General features: G+C 38.2%; 2 protein-coding genes across 2 annotated transcripts in view; both read right to left on the bottom strand.

The window, feature by feature from the left end:
* LOC141432877 (basement membrane-specific heparan sulfate proteoglycan core protein-like) overlaps positions 1-16,415 on the bottom strand; it is a 240,521-nt gene that overhangs the window by 14,466 nt on the left and 209,640 nt on the right. Inside the window, exons 49-59 of the mRNA XM_074094693.1 lie at positions 7,981-8,266; positions 7,698-7,848; positions 7,437-7,617; positions 7,153-7,364; positions 6,878-7,057; positions 6,428-6,569; positions 6,234-6,336; positions 4,045-4,274; positions 2,461-2,588; positions 1,787-2,062; positions 1,175-1,351 (exon numbers count right to left, since the gene is read on the bottom strand). Of these exons, the coding sequence (XP_073950794.1) occupies positions 1,175-1,351; positions 1,787-2,062; positions 2,461-2,588; positions 4,045-4,274; positions 6,234-6,336; positions 6,428-6,569; positions 6,878-7,057; positions 7,153-7,364; positions 7,437-7,617; positions 7,698-7,848; positions 7,981-8,266 (2,066 nt within the window). The remainder of the gene's footprint in view (positions 1-1,174; positions 1,352-1,786; positions 2,063-2,460; positions 2,589-4,044; positions 4,275-6,233; positions 6,337-6,427; positions 6,570-6,877; positions 7,058-7,152; positions 7,365-7,436; positions 7,618-7,697; positions 7,849-7,980; positions 8,267-16,415) is intronic.
* Positions 13,992-16,269, bottom strand: LOC141432870 (netrin unc-6-like). Its single transcript, XM_074094679.1, has 4 exons — positions 16,182-16,269; positions 15,582-15,691; positions 14,504-14,876; positions 13,992-14,048 (listed from the first exon to the last, which is right to left on the bottom strand). Exons 1-3 carry the CDS (start codon positions 16,209-16,211, stop codon positions 14,810-14,812), a joined length of 207 nt encoding a protein of 68 aa, XP_073950780.1. The 5' UTR covers positions 16,212-16,269; the 3' UTR covers positions 13,992-14,048; positions 14,504-14,809.

Raw genomic sequence — 16,415 nt, 5'->3', positions numbered from 1 at the left:
TATCTTAGTAATGAATGATACTCTAAATTCGATTCTGTTCGCGGATTAATCTTACTACACTTAAAAGTGAAAAAAAAAGATAATGTTCAAAAAAGGTATGTTAGTTGTAGATTGTAGCAAGGAAGACCGAGAGACTACATGCTAAATGGAAGATACGCAAAATATTTAAAGAAAAACACGGATCTTAGAAAATAATCAGCCTGTTACGAGTATGTTACATTCCCATGTAATCATGTGCGGGCATCCTACTTTTTACTACCAATCCTATAATAAACTCTACGAAAGTTTGTGAATGTTTGTTACGCCTTCACGCTAAAACAGCTTGATGGATTTGGATGAAATTTGGTATGGTAGCTGGACGTATGAAATAACACATAGCTTACTTTCATCCCAATATTTCTACGGGATCGGGATAAAATCTCGAAATCTCAACCGCTGGGCACAAACAACAATTTGTCACAAAAAATTGACAAGGCTGTTTTTAATTTAACGTCAATGAAACCTCGATGTAATTTTAAGGAATTTTCACAGGAATTTTTGTTTGTTACACCTTCACGATAAAAAGGCTCCTCGAATTGGGAAGAAATTTGGTATGTACGAGTAGCATAACATTATATTTTTTCCGATATTCTAGCATAAAATTTCAAAATTTCAACCGCTAAAATTAAAGACATGAAAATTAGCGTTTTATCAGCAACTTTGACAAAATTCAATATGTAATTTTTGGGAATTCCCATGATAATTTAGTAAAATCCCGTAATTTCAATTCAATTGCGGATCTAATAGATAACGTGTGCGAAGCCGCGGGTAAAGTTTAATAATTAATATAGCAGTGTTGCATAATAATATGTAGGTAGGTAACTAACATATAATTAACCTCCTGTTAACACATCATAGGTAGATAGTTCTCATGTCTAACATCATACTTTCCTTAAATAAATTGATATGTAGGTACAAATCTTACATGTAACATAATAAGTACAACACAATAATACATAATCCGTATCATCATAAAACAAGTACTTGACATTAACATTGCAATGTGAATCAACAAATAAGGCAGTCTTTTGCTATTTAGTCACTTTACACATAACAAAAATATAATACAGTAGGTATATTTGGTCCCAAACTGCGAAATGGACACACCCCACAAACAAGCCAAAAACACCCGCACCTGTATTACCGGTAAGTGTGGGATACTCCGACAGTGTATTTGACTGCTGCTCCTCAGATAGTATACAGTCTTCGTCGCTATTATCCATGCAATCCGCGGATCCATCGCAAAGGAGTTTCTCGTCAATGCAATTAGATCCGTCAACACAACGGAACTTCGGTTTCAAGCACTCAACATCTTCGTTAGCGGGGAACAAAATATAAATAATTATCACAATACAATAAATTTTTCGTCATTATACCTACTACATGGTAGGTAGAAAGAAACTGCCATAATGTTACTAAAGGAAAGGATGTGAACATACTTAATTGGCCATTCGTGAATCTTCATTAACGTCATAGTTTGCACGAATAGCCAGTCAAATATATGAGGCCGACAGTACGTTAGAAACTACGCCATTAAGAGGAATGAAGAAAATATTAAAGAAGAAGAAGAACAACTATGGCTTCAAAGAAACGATCTAAACATGCCTGGGTTATTCAAAAAGATTTAGCATGGCGTTTAAAGCGTATTTAAAAATTTAGTAAAGGCTGTTTTTTTCAGTTTAACTAGTTTTAAGCTGAAACTACGAAAGTACATAGTGTTTTTTTTATTGCTAGTATTGGCACTGACCCTCTATGTGGAGGTTGATGTAATTGCTAGTCTGTCTTCCGTATTGGTCCCTGATAGTGCAGAGGTAGTGACCACTGTCAGATTTCTTAGCAAGCCTAATGAAGAGGGAGCCATCGGCGAGCTGAAGCACGGAGCGTGGCAGCGGCTGGCCGTTCTTGGTCCAACGCACGGCCAGCCGTGACTGCGGCGGTACGTTGCAGCTGAACCGCACGACGGCACCTTCCTTCGCCACCTGTTCGTTATCGTGCGACTCCACCGCCGCGAGGTCGGTCTCGTCTACGAATATGAATAGCCGTCGTGACATGCGATCAGATGAACTCATTACAGGCATACTTTAGTAGTGAAGTGAATGCAAGAAGTTGTGTTCATAAAATGATCAAACAGGTTAGTGGTGGTTTGGTGGTAATCTGCTGTATACCTAAGTGAATAGCAAAATAAACGACGACCAGTGGTTCTATGTAAATATGCATAGATTGTTTTGTGCAACCTGTACAAGTGTAGGTGCACATGGTGGCAAAAAGCTCCACGAATGTGGGTAACAGAGTATCGTGTTGCTAACATTGTATATTTTAGGTGCCTAAGTGCTTTTATCGTTAACTTGAAGGTCGATTCATTTTTAACTACATTTTTTACACATAGATAATCTAACAGAGAACGTTTCATAGATAACATACCGCTAACGATGACTTGAGCAACAGCTGAGGCATTAGCTACCCTGTTCTTGGTGAAGCACTCATATCTTCCGGCATCCTCTACTTCGATCTGTCGGAAAATGAGGGTGGAACCTCGGGTCTGCACGCGTCTAATGAAAGTAAAAAAATATATGTGTATGTTGGTAATTATATTGTTACACTTCATTTAAATGTCTTGATCACAATAACGCTAGTATCGAGACAGAAAACGCAAAAAATATGAATTTTGAACATGAAACTACCGTGAGCTCATATTAAATGATATTGTAACGGATAACTCACGTCTTAAATCGAGTTTAGCTCGACATTTTTCGGGCTATTTCGTAGCCCTTGTTCTCAGGAGCACGCGACTCGGCGGCTGCCGCAACACGCGCACTAAGCGCCACTGCTCTGCTCACGCGACTGCCCGACGAAACTAACACCGGTGCACAACTACCCGCATTTTTATCGTTATTTTTAACAGACTTCAAAAAAGGAGGAGGTTTTATGTTCGCCGATTACTCAGTCAAATTGTGGACCGATTTTCAAAATTATTTTATTATTCGAAAGGGTAATCTTCTGAGGTGGTCCCATTGTCACCAAATTAAGCTGATGATGGGATCCTAGGGAAATCGAGGGCAAACCTTAAATTTTATAGACACACCTACGGCGATTTTGGCATTGTTACCATTAAGATAAGCATTTACATTCGGAAAGTATCATTTGGTAAACTGGACCTGATCAAGAAGACCGTAGATGACCAATGGAAATCGTCAAATCTAAGTAATAATAATAATATGATCTGCATCTGATCTGATGCTGAAGCCGGAAGGTAGGCAACGGAACTCTGTTATAAAACAACGGAAGTAAGCCGCGTTTGGGTTTCATGGAATCGTTGTGGGATGTACTTTGGCTAGGAATCATTAAAAAGTGAGAAATAAAGAATTTTTTTAACAAAAAAGTAAAACCGACTCCAAAAAAATAAAAAAATAAAAAATGGAACCGACTACAAAACCCTTGAAAATATTTTTCTAGGTAGGTACCTACTAGCTCGAAGTCGGTGCCTCAGCACGAGCCAGCAGGAATGGAAAAATAGTCGTCTACCTCACCTACAATACTATGGGTTTCTATCGATCCTACATTTGACATTTTGTTATTTTTTTATTTTTTGGAGGTTTTACTTTTTTTTTAATTTCTTTTGATTGTCACTGTTGTGGTTGGTGTGAACATGCCTTTACGGAGCGATGTTGTTAGTGTTGTGTGCTACCCCACATCAGACAGTGACAATAAAAATGACGATAAAAATGCGGGTATTTGGGCTACGAAACATGTCGAGCTAAACTCGATTTAAGACGTGAGTTATCCGTTACAATATCATTTAATATTGAAACATGATACCAATTTTCAAGCTTAATGCCTCTTTATTGCATTTAAAGTAGATAATTATCTACCTATTGCATTGTATGCAAAATAAATAAAAAAAGAAAATGTTTATTCGGTATATAAAAAAAGTATCAATAAGGTACACAATAGCGTTTCTTAAAGCCGAAAGGGCTGGTAGCTCAGCGATGCTGAGGTATAACATACCTGGACAGCGGCCTCTGGACAGGCTTCCAAGATATTTCTTGGATTTCGTCGCCCTCGACGATACATTCGACGGTGGGGGACTGTCCGGGACGCACGGTCTGCGTGGGTGGGCGCAGCGTGATGCGCGGCTGCTCCATCACCAGCAGCTCCGTGTACGCCGACTTGTGCGTGATGCCCGTGCGCCGGTCGATTAGCACGCACTCGTACTGACCAGAGTCTCTCTTCGATGCCTGTGCACACGCATTTAAATCTTTATCTGTTTATCAAATTAGCCTGGGCGGTTAAAACTTCTTAATATTGATTATGGTATCAAAGGGTTGACTAGCTTCTACATCTCTGATGCGGAAGTTTTTTGGCAGGACACAGTGGTTATTCTTCGGAATGCTAAGCTGCTCAAGAGTATAACTAGACATGAGCGTATTGTTTACTTATCCTTAGAGCAGACAAGGGAAACGCAACTGTGGTTATGAATGTCGCTGAATATGAGGACAAAAATTATTTCGTTACTTAGTGACACTAACACATATAAACCGGTGAAATACAATCCAACTGCCAATGTGTCTTCCCGGACCACTAAAATCATTAGAGAATGTAGCAAGGAGTTTTCTGAAGAGTACAAATATAAATTCTTATTGCGTCCACGTATAGCACAGCTGCCGGAAATGTATGCGGTTTGCCAAAAGTACATAAAGCCAATACTCCGCTTAAAACTATAGTTAGTCAAATTAATTCGCCTACTTATGAATTAGCTAAACATGTAAGTGACGTACTCAATCCTCTGAGTGGAAGAACCAACTCATACTCCTATGTCAAAGACTCCCGTCACTTTGTTATTATTTTTCGAGACACTGTGGTTAGTGCGAGGGAGATTATGGTTAGTTTTGACGTCGAGTCTCTCTTTACTAATGTGCCTGTGACAGATTTTCTCAAAGTACTTGAAAATAAACTGTTAGCTAACATCATACCGTTAATGTCCTTGTGACCTTGACTAAGCATTGTCTTTCTGCTGCCTATTTCATCTACCAAGGGCAGTACTATCTACAGGTGGATGGGGTGGCGATGGGTAGCACGGTGGCTCCGGCAGTAGCTAATTAATGGATAGAGCCTTTTGAGGAAAAGGCCATGGCCATTGCGCCTTTTAAGATCAGGATGTGGAAAAGATACGTGGATGACATATTCTGCATACTTGAGGGTGGACGGGCTGAGGTCAAACAGTATATTATAGACCTTAATGAACAACATCCACAACAGAATGTGGCTTACATATGAATTCGAACACTGCTGGACCCTAGCATTCCTTGATGTGAAAGTGATGGATGATATACGTAGTGACGGCATTCTTAGCCATACGGCTTATCGAAAACCCACTCACACATATCGGTATCTACATGTCTTCACATCATCACCCGCAGGAGTTAATAGGTAGGTACAGGTAAAACGTGTTTTACGTAGTAATGGCTATAAGGTTAAACGCAAAAGAGAGAAGGTTAGGGGAAATTGTTTACAATCGGTAGCTCGACAACCAGCATATCTGCCCTATCTTGAAGAAGTAACAATAGGATTGGAAGATTGTTAAATAAATATTCAATAAACACCATTTTTACTCCTTTTAGGAAAATATCGCAAAGCATGAGATCACCTGAAGATACAATTCCTTTAGAGCATCCTGGTGTTTACAAAATTGACTGTAGCCACCATCTTGCTCGCTAATCCTGCCGTGAAGCAGCAGTGCTTGCACTGTTGTGTTTCGGCGTGGAGAGTAAGACAGCCGGTAAAATTACTGGCACTTGAGGTATCCCATCTTAGGCCTTAGAGGTTGGCCACGCATCTGCAATACCCCTGGTGTTGCAGATGTTTATGGGCGGTGGTGATCTCTTACCATCAGGAGACCTACTTGCTCATTTGCCATCCAGTCGCGTTAAAAAAAAAGCTGTGGGAAATCCTATATAGGCGTAGTATATAGGTAAACGCGGTATAGCTAAACGAATCATATCATGTCGGATAAATGAGCATATCAAGGCTATAAAAAAACAACCAAAGCTATAAGTCTGCTATTGCGCAACACATTTTGGAATCTGGGACTACTTAATTATGTTGTATGCAACTGTGCCACCACCATTATTTGAATAAGACAAATCTCTTTTTGTTTAAAAAAAAATCAGTGAGTTACCAGATTCATCATTACTTACATTACGAATGATCAGCTCATTTCCGATCTGTTGAGCATAGCGTTGCAGCTGTTGGCCTACTCTACCCCATTGCACCGTGTATAAGCCATTAGAGCTGTCGCATCTAAAAAACAAACACAGCTGGTTTACTTGTCTGTTTCACATAATATGACGATATCCATATAGTAGGTAAAACCAATAATTACAAATCTTACCCAAGTGTGCTGTCTTGACCTTCGATGGCGAGTAAAGGTGTAGGTCTTTGTTGATCTGGATAATAATTTGGATCTTGTTCAGGATTTTGATCTTGGTCAGGATTACCGTAAGGATCAAAATCAGTTTCTCCGCTGCCTTCTCCTAAATCGCAAAAAAGTTGCTTAGTGTTTACTTAAATCTTGATAAAGTTTACTTTTAAGGTTCTGGATATAGTGGTTTGCCAGTTGTTCCAGGACAAGGGCTTAAAAGTAACTTGCGCGATGTAATAGTATTTTTCAGGTTCAAGACTAGCTTGTATATTTCTTAAATTTTGTTGTACTCAGGGATAATATGGGTGAAATATTAAGTGTGGATATAACAGCCTAGCTAGCAGACGAGTGTCATTTTGTCATTATTCAAGTTGGATCTCTGCAAGTCACGAAATTTTACCCATGCGAGTTCAGCCTTACCGTTGGGTCCGAATCCGATATCGCCACGCTCAACGCGGATGGTGAACTGCTCCGCGACGGTGCCGGCGGCCGAGACAGCTGTGCACACGTAGTCGCCATCATCCCGCTCGTTGGCCGCGCCGACACGCAGTGACGCGATCCCGGGGCTAGGTGGCACGAGTTCACGGTCGTCTGATCTCACTGCCACAACATTTTTTTTTTATTATATTCGTGATTCCTCAAAGATCATAAAATATCTCTATTACATCACCCAAGACATGATTAGTGTGACTTACATTTAATTGATACCATAGGTTCGGGATAACCATTTGCTCGGCAATGCACTTCTACAGGTTCTCCTGGGTTTGCTTCGATAAAAGATCCTGGTGTCAGTGTAATCTCTGGCACAGATCTCACTTTTAGAGTAGCGTTAGCGCTGGCCTGACCGGCAACGTTAGTGGCCGTGCAAATATATTCTCCCTCGTCGTTGACTTCAATTCTTTCGAACCTAAAATAATAAACAAGTTAGCCGAGCGGTCCTAGAAATATATAAAAATAGTTGCATAGAATATGTACATACTTCAAAACTGCTTGAGGCTGTAAGTGTGTGGACCGCGACAACGATCGTTCGCGACTTCTTGACCAAAGTATTTCGGGAGGCGGCACGCCGGCCAATACACGACAATGGAATTCAAACTGACCGCCAAGAGTAACAGCTAGTTCCCCTTGTGGCCATATTTCTACCTTAGGCGGGATACGCGCTGCAACCAATGATCAGCGCATAAATTATTTTGTTTCAACAAAAGTAAAAATTATTTAGGCAAGTTATTTTCAATCTTACTTTCAATCTCAACCATTACGTAGGTGTTGGCGACTACAGTTCCATCCACGGATCCGGTGCACATGTAATATCCTCCGTCTTCATCTTGTGCATTGGAAATGATTAACGTGTTCCCTCTTTGACTGGTTCCAGGTCCAAAATTGTTATTGTGCTGTAAAGACAAAACATAATCTTGCACATACCTATCGCCGAATAAACAAAAATAATACAAAGATAAATATATTACAAATTACAAACAAACAAAAATCCAGATTTATAATTTGATATAATGTATGAGGATTACTTTGCTCCACTTGATGTACGGTTGCGGGTATCCCTGAGGATTACAATCGATTGTCCCGCTGCCTCCTGTTGGTATTTTAAGACTGTCGACGCTGACGGAGATCGAGGGGGCTTCGCCGGGGGCTGGTGTGGACAGAGGGACGACCGTCACGAGGATGGGCACAGACGCTGCCTGCTCAGAAGTGGTCTGGCACACATATACTCCCTGGTTTTCAAGCCGAGCCACATCGATATATAATACGCCATTTTCAGATCGCACGTTTTGAGCGAGTTCAGAACCGTCTTGCCTGAAAATAAACAAAAAAAGTAGAACACCTCGTGTAACGTGTTATTCACAGTTCGTTCGTAAATTACTATAATAATGTTTATCATTAATTTACCTGACCCATCCAATAGAGCCAACTGGTATACTTGCTGTTCCTGTGCAAATAACATTTGTGCTTTGACCTTCAACAACATTTGGTGTAGATGGCGAAATAGTGAGTCTGTCTCGAGTTGGTCGTAATGGTCTGGGACGCACAAATATCGCAGCTATGCTATCTTTGGATCCAGCTGTGTTTCTTGCGATACATCTGAAACAGCGATTTTGTTTTGGGAGTGGACCTTTTACTAGTTTCATCAGTCACTAACACTGATGTATTAAACTGGTCACTAATCACTAAACTTTATTATCATAGTACAATAATGTTTATTAAAAATAAACTGCTCATTATTTAATGTTCAACAATACCTGTATTCACCGGAATCTTCTTCTCTAGCCTTGGGGATTACAAGATAGGATCTATAATACTCCACTGCCAAAGGTAAAGGCTGTCCAGATGCTCTTTGCCAAACGATTTTTGGAATGGGGTTTCCGGTAGTAACGCACTCCAATTCGATTCTATCACCCTCGTAATACTCGTTTACAGAAGGTTGTATCGACACAGTGGGGATTGTCATAGGATTTGCTGTAAAATTAAAATAATGTTTTATCGCATTCTCAATTCTTCGTCATCGCGGACCTTATTTCATTGTAACATAAAAATTAAAGTGTATGATTGTATTTGACAAAGTCAAATTTAGGTTTTAAATATTACCATTTTACCTAATATGTTATTTTACCATTTACCCACCTTTTGCGTAAAAAATCCAGTCAGGTAAAACTATCCAATTTAAGCATGGAAAGAGAACAAATCGTTTTGTAAAGAAACAGATAAACAGGCTCAATTAAAATACGTGAACTCGTCGGTTTTTTAACGTTTCGTACCTCAGTTGGCAAAAACGGGACCCTTATAGCGTATAAATATATTTCTGTTCTAATACTGATTATTACTAAAAAATAGGCTTTTCTGAAACTCTAGTACATAAGTGACGTTGGTAAAGAATTATATTAATTAAAATAATTTACTACAAAGTTACTTACATCCAACTGTAAGAGATGCAATAGCCTGTCCCGTGGAAATGCCATCACTTGTTTGACAGATGTATGTCCCACTATCGGATACTTGGACTCGACTGATGTACAGTACCCCGGTGTTCCGATCAACGTACGTTCGTCCTTGCGGCAAGTGTCCATCAACCTTAGTCCAGTTCACGGGGAGAGCACCCTGAATCATGCGGCTTCTAGCTTCGCAAGTAAAGTTTACTTGGCCGCCCACGTTTTCAATTCTGATAGTTGGGCTCGAAATTGTTACAGTAACTGTAGACTGTGGCGGCGGTGGTCGGTTTGTAGTAGTTTGAACTACTTGTGGTTCTCCATCTATAAGGAAATAATACGATTCATTTTCGCTCTCTCATTCCCATTGTAAAGTTTTTTTTATTGGCTATTAAAATTCTTTGGGTTGTCCAATTATCTCAATATATTTAAATCTTAAGGAAAAACTTTCAAAATTGTGTAGAACTAATTTCACTTGCAGCCTCAGTTAAATTATTTTTCTCATAAAAATAATTTTTAATTAGATAGCAATACAATTTCATAGTGAAATTTTGCAAGTGATCCTATTATTACTTAGTGTATAAGTCCATAAAACTTTATTTCCTACTATTTTATTGACATAATATTGTATTGTAAGAGACTTTAGAATAAGGCCTTATGTATTTTATGCTTTTGCTAAATAAATAAATACTAAATATATTCATAAAAATGAGGACACAAAGGACCAAATGACTGTTTAATAATGTTTGAGAGTGATTGGCAGACAGCACAGAATAATCTGAACTCTAAAAAATATACATTGAGAACACGTATACATTATTCTAATACCACTTACATGATTAAATTACGTTATAAAAATAAATGATATATAGATAATTTTCTAAACGTTAAAGAGTACCACTTACAGTGAAGGACCGCCCACGACTCGATCGTTCACAAGTGCCAAAAACAGCGTAAATTTATATTGTACCTAATAAATTATAAAATAAGGATAAGGACAGTTTCTTTATGCCGATGCAAGTCGCGAATGGATCATACTTTTAACTTCATGACTTTTTTCTTTCAGGCCCCCGACTAACTGTGCATTTTTTTTTATTGACCCGGATAAATTAAGGTACCTCTACTACATACAACGCATAAAACTAACTAATACAATTTTCAAGTACCTACATTTAGTTGAACGACTGCGCTCGTGATTTATATTTATATATTTTTTATTAACCCCCGACGCAAAAAGAGGGATGTTATAAGTTTGACCGCTATGTGTGTCTGCGTGTGTGTATCAGTCTGTCTGTCTGTGGCACCGTAGCTCTTAAACGGGTGGACCAATTTTAATGCGGTTTTATTATTTGAAAGCAGGTTTTTAGCGATGGCTCTTAGATTCGTTTCGTTAAAATCGGTTTAGCCGAGATATGATAGTTGAGATATGAACTTTGAAGTGACAAAGTTGGGGTTTCCCAACTTTTTGTTGATTAGGTTAGGGTATTTATTTAGGTAGTATCGTTTAGGCATTATTAGCATGGCGGTAGCATTGTGAAAAGGAGCTGCGAGACGAAGTTGTTAGTCACAAACAAATGGGTACAAAATATATCATTGGAGAATCACATCGACATTGAGAGCGCTAAACATTTTACTTGAAGCATGAATAGTATCAAACATCCGACATTGATGGTAAAGCTCTTTCATGTTTAAGAGCTACCTGGCTCTGGTAACGTAGAGGTCAACACTCCGAGAGTAAATCCTTTTGAAGTAATGGTGTGACATTCCAATATTTTTCCGACATGTCTCGTATCCCAGATAAGTTTCGTTTCGTGTTCTCCCCTCCAGCCATCCGGGTACAACTTTGACGTGTTGTAATGTTTAGGTGCGCTTATTCTCTTCCTCTCGTAATAAAACTGTATTGTCAGCGGCTCTGGAGCTCTGTATTTGCAAGTGAATGTGACTCTCCGCATAGGGTTCAAACCGTCGTAGTTTTCGCTAATAATGGGGTGCAGTTCCATTACTACTCCTATTGATTGTGTTATAAAAATATATAATGCATGCATTACCACCTGTTTGTTATAATATAAATAAAAAACAAAGTTTTATGCTATATACGTAAAATACTTTATACAAATATGTAAGTTTTATACATCTATTGTAAGTATTACGGTCATGTTTTTAATTATGTAGGTAATCTTTTAGCATTAAAGAGGAGGTGAAGAGTATAATTATTAGACTGAATTATACCTACATTTAATATTATTTAATAGATACCTACACAAAAAATGCGACAAATAAATATTTCATGCCAAACATCAAAATTACATTGCAACATACCTATAATGGAACAGTCAACTCCCGAATAATGCGCACGACAATCGCAGACAACGTCACCATAGCTTGTCAGGTGGCAATTGTGTCCGTTGCAGTTACACTGCTGACAACGTCTCTGTTTTGATAGAAACCGGGTGTGCATGATTCGCAACTTCTGCCAGTGTACCCTGGAGGACAATTGCAGCTCTGCAAAGTAAAATTGATCAATGATTTTAAATTCATATTCTACGCATTAAAAATAATATGGGTGTAGGTACCTATACTCTGTCTATTTAACAGAGTTAGTACTAGAAAACAGAGAATGCACGTAATTGGTCAGCGATAAGGACGATGCGCAGGCACAAGATGCTTGTCAAAATTTAGTCAACATCTGTCTCTCGTACGGTGCGGACGCTTTCGAGTGCTTATCTTTGGTTACTAATTTTTACCTGGCTCGTAAATTACATAATTATGATTAAAATATGAATAAACATGACATGATAATGTCATGTTAAGTATCAATAAGTTAATTATTTGAGGTGCCTCTAACTACAAACAAAAATCACGAGAAATATTACGAATATTCCAACTTCCAACAAACGGCATGTAAGCCGAGCCCGCCATCGACGTGCGATTGTTGACGCCCACTGACAGTTTCTTGTCCCTTTCATTTGCATACAAAAGTGCAACAGAGAGAATGCTTTGCTAACTCTGTTAAATAGACAGGGTATAGTTCTAAGGATTTTTTTACAGAAAATATGTTAACCAATGAAAGTCTTACCTCAATGCCTTTAGCCGAAGCTGCTCCAAACGCTTCACCAGCAGTATCCATAGACACATCCGCAATAGAAGTGGATAAAAGGTTTCGTGTAAGTGTTGCTCTAACTAGAACTCTTCAAATTTTTCAAGACTGACATGAAATCGCTCCGGCTTGCCGGTGTTCGAGAATTGAGGAGGAACCAACCCCTTTCTACTAAAGGCACTCGATAACTCTGAAAAGAATACATTTAATCTTTAAATTGTAGTCTTAGTCCAAATTTTAGAAAAATATAATTTATTAAATTGGGTATTTTTTGTTTTTTCTCTAATCTAAACTCTTTAGCGTAAATTAATTACGGGTTAAAAATACAACAAGTACTTAGTTTATGCGCAAAATGGGGCATGAGGCAAGGAGGCAGACAGAAGCATCATTGTCAGTTATTGTTTAACGCACTTGGAATCGCAATTGTTTCAACCACTTCTATGAACTAAAATAATTTCCTTGCTCACCCGCGACCTTACGATAGCTAAGCTTATGCAAAATATGCGTGTTCATGCAGTTCCTCCACCTCCACACTGTAAGAACACACACAAATCACACAAACCACCACACTACACTGACGCGTTTCGAACTCAACCAGAGCTCATCTTCAGAGTGACACAACCGTACACCATGCTACCAGTTGTTAGACTAACGAACCACAACCACCGTTTTAACTTGTCACTGTAACTCCCCAAGTACCCTCATACGTTTTATGAAACAAAACAAAAATACCCACAAAATATAATATTTTTTTTTTAAACCGTCCTTCAAAACTACCTTGATTTTTTATTTATTTATTTACTGTCAAGGAATGTTTTATTAACTACCATTGCTGAAATTAGATCCAAGCCGTAGCAAGGGAGATGAAACTAAATTTACCTGCTCATTGCTGAAGATGAGCTGTGGTTGAGTTCGAAACGCGTCAGTGTAGTGTGGTGGTGGTGATAGATGGGTTTGTGTGATTTGTGTGTGTTCTTACAGTGTGGAGGTGGAGGAACTGCATGAACACGCATATTTTGCATAAGCTTAGCTATCGTAAGGTCGCGGGTGAGCAAGGAAATTATTTTAGTTCATTGATATGGACCTCCGCAAAGGAACGCCTGATTCAATAAATTAATCAACCACTTCTTTCTGTAACATGGTATACGACGAGGGTAGAGAGAAATGGTGAATGTAATTACGAGTCAGCGCGGTAGACAAATACAATACGGCCTCAGATCGTTCTACTTTCAATATGAATGTTTCATTATTTCATAGTTTTAATTGCATCTGCTCAAAAATTATAAAACATAAGTTACACTGAACAGTTCAAAGTTAAAACCAGATAAGTATAGGTAAGAGGTTTGAGGTTTTGTTGTTTTTTAAAGTACCTAAATAAGTCTTTGCCACACTCACCAAGGATTCTCCGGAACGGATTGCTTGGTTGTTGGGCCAATACAATGCATTTTCGTCTCCAAACAGAACAACGTCTGTGCCCGGAGTACTTTCTAAAGGATATTTTCCGAATCGAATCTTTGAGTTAAAGCCAAGTTTCCACCGTATGATAATAACCTATTTCCTAAAAAAAAAACACCAATAATCAGTTTCTAGTATTTCTGGACCTAGTACGTACCTATTAATAGTCAAGAATATTGTAGCTTTCGATTAGTGAAATATTTTTAAAAGATTACCACCACATACAATAAAGATGTAAAACAAGTACCCAAATAAATTGCAAACTTACATTAGTGAGCAAACATCTTGATTTTATATGAAATAGGGTAGTAAACGAGTAAATGTATCTCTAGAAGTTGTGAGCACCTCCATCTCTGGTGCCCGGAACACCGGAGGATTGTGGATGCGTTGCCAGCCTGAAGGGTTGGGATAGAATAAATATCGCACATGCCAGTGATTCCACCGACTGAGCTGGATCAAAATTTAAATGATCTAGACGGACCTTGGACAAAGTTTTACCACCCGAAAATGTAAGCTAACTGGATAAAGAATATTGCAAACATGATAATTAATACACACCAGTGAATTGAGGTAGAGACCAGAACAGCTCTTCGTTAGGTAAAAAGTTAAATATGTACGTGAGCTCGCTTTCACTAGCAGAAGGAGAGAACTGATCATTGATAATTTGTCTAGCAGTCAAATCCGTTATCGAGTAATTGCCATAATTTTCGCCTATTATAGGAGCCGGAATTGCAATCCGGCTGTAATTAGGTGTCTCCACGCAATCTCTGGTGACTCCAGAACAGTAGCAAGGAGTGCAGCCATCGGGATTTTCTTGATCAAGTCCAAATGTACCAATTCTGCATCGGTCACAAGATTCGCCTTCTACGTTGGTTTGCACCTACAGTTGTCCTGATCATCGCAAGGTTCCGCTTCGCCCCGTGGATCGCAACTAATCAAGAAAATAAAAATATTAATCAGTACATAGTACATCAGTATAGTTTTGTCTCTTGGACATAGTTTTTAGGCTCGTCGTCGTGTCGTACCTACCTATCTGCTAATGGTTAAGAAGTATTCGTATTTCAATTACATCCCACACATTTGATACTTACCTTATAATTTTAAACATTACATTTGAATTTTACATTGCATTGGTTTTCTAACTGTACATAATGCCGTAATTTTTTATTGTTAAATAAATAAATAATTATGATTTGTCGTAATGATCCGAGTCATATTAATCAGAATCGTACTCACGTAATCATACTATATACTCAGAAATAAATAAATGATTATGAGTAAAAATTTAAAGCCTAAAATTATTCATAATTAACTTGTCAGCTTCATCAACGGTTCAAGTTTATTTTCCGTTATTATAGTATTCGTTTCTTTGTAAAAAAAAATCCAAATTGATCACGTATTCGTGCGAACGTAAATGATCGAGTTTTACATTTGCCTCAATTCAATTTTGATTTACCTACATAGCTGCTTGCTGGAACCCTGAATCTGGTAACCAGCACGAGATCTGCTTTACAATACTACTGCCAGGGCTCGCTAGTCCTAATAGGTACACTGTCATTAGGACGAATTAATACTGAGTATAAAATAAAATAATCGAGTCACAACATTGCAGGGTGTTAGCGATCAGTTTACTTACTTGCAGCTACTCGGGACCGTACGAGATGGGACACATTGTTGATATGCGTCACGTTCATATCCAGGTTTACATTCTTCACAATTGTATCCGGCTGTATTGTCTTGACAATCCTGAAAGCGGGAATGTGTTGATAACTAAATTAGTGTTGATACTTGCTCATGCATGGTCTACTTTATGTAGATCAACCACAAAATAGTGGCTTATTAAAGGTACATTGATTATCCACGTAATTCATCATCTGGGGCAAAGCAAATGGACATGATGTAAATATTAATAATTTGTGGTAGTTAAAATACCTACGAATTTTCTTTGGATTGTTAAATATTTTCGATTTTAATTTAATATAAAAGAAAGAAATAAAAAAATAAACAAATAAACAAATTAAATATTTGTAGCGTTTGGTTTTGGCCTCAAGAAATTTGCCCTTGCTATTGCTATTAGGATTGATGCCTGTGGCAGAAAAGCTCGACAACGTTTAACTAGGTATGAAGGTAGTTCTAGGTTAGCTTAGATGTGTTACGTTTAGCCTGTTAATTGTTTTTTTATAATATTATTAATGCAAAAAAACCTTAAATAAACAAATTATAATTAAAAGCTTACGATGCAAACGCCAGTCTCCGGGTCGCACATATCAGAATGTCCTCCGCAACTGCATGGCTCGCAAGATTTCAGGTACAATCCACTCGAGCTCCTAAAATGTCAATTTAAAAGGACCGTGAAGTAAAGTTAAATTTAGTTTTTCATACAAACGGCGACTATGGTTAACAGTTTCTTGAAATTTTGTATTTTTTACATTTTTTTTTAAGTTTTAGGGTAATTGTTAATCAAATAAAA

The sequence above is a fragment of the Choristoneura fumiferana genome, chromosome Z (genome assembly GCF_025370935.1).
Source record: "Choristoneura fumiferana chromosome Z, NRCan_CFum_1, whole genome shotgun sequence".
In the NCBI taxonomy this organism is placed as follows: Eukaryota; Metazoa; Arthropoda; class Insecta; order Lepidoptera; family Tortricidae; genus Choristoneura; species Choristoneura fumiferana.
This window is presented reverse-complemented; position numbering and strand designations above follow the sequence as displayed.

Excerpts from the sequence above, each read along its gene's own strand:
- LOC141432870 (XM_074094679.1), bottom strand. The coding sequence starts at position 16,211 with ATGTGCGACCCGGAGACTGGCGTTTGCATC. Across the intron at positions 15,692-16,181 it reads CGGAGACTGGCGTTTGCATC|GATTGTCAAGACAATACAGC; the intron begins GTAAGCTTTTAA and ends TCCCGCTTTCAG. Across the intron at positions 14,877-15,581 it reads ACGGTCCCGAGTAGCTGCAA|TTGCGATCCACGGGGCGAAG; the intron begins GTAAGTAAACTG and ends TTTCTTGATTAG.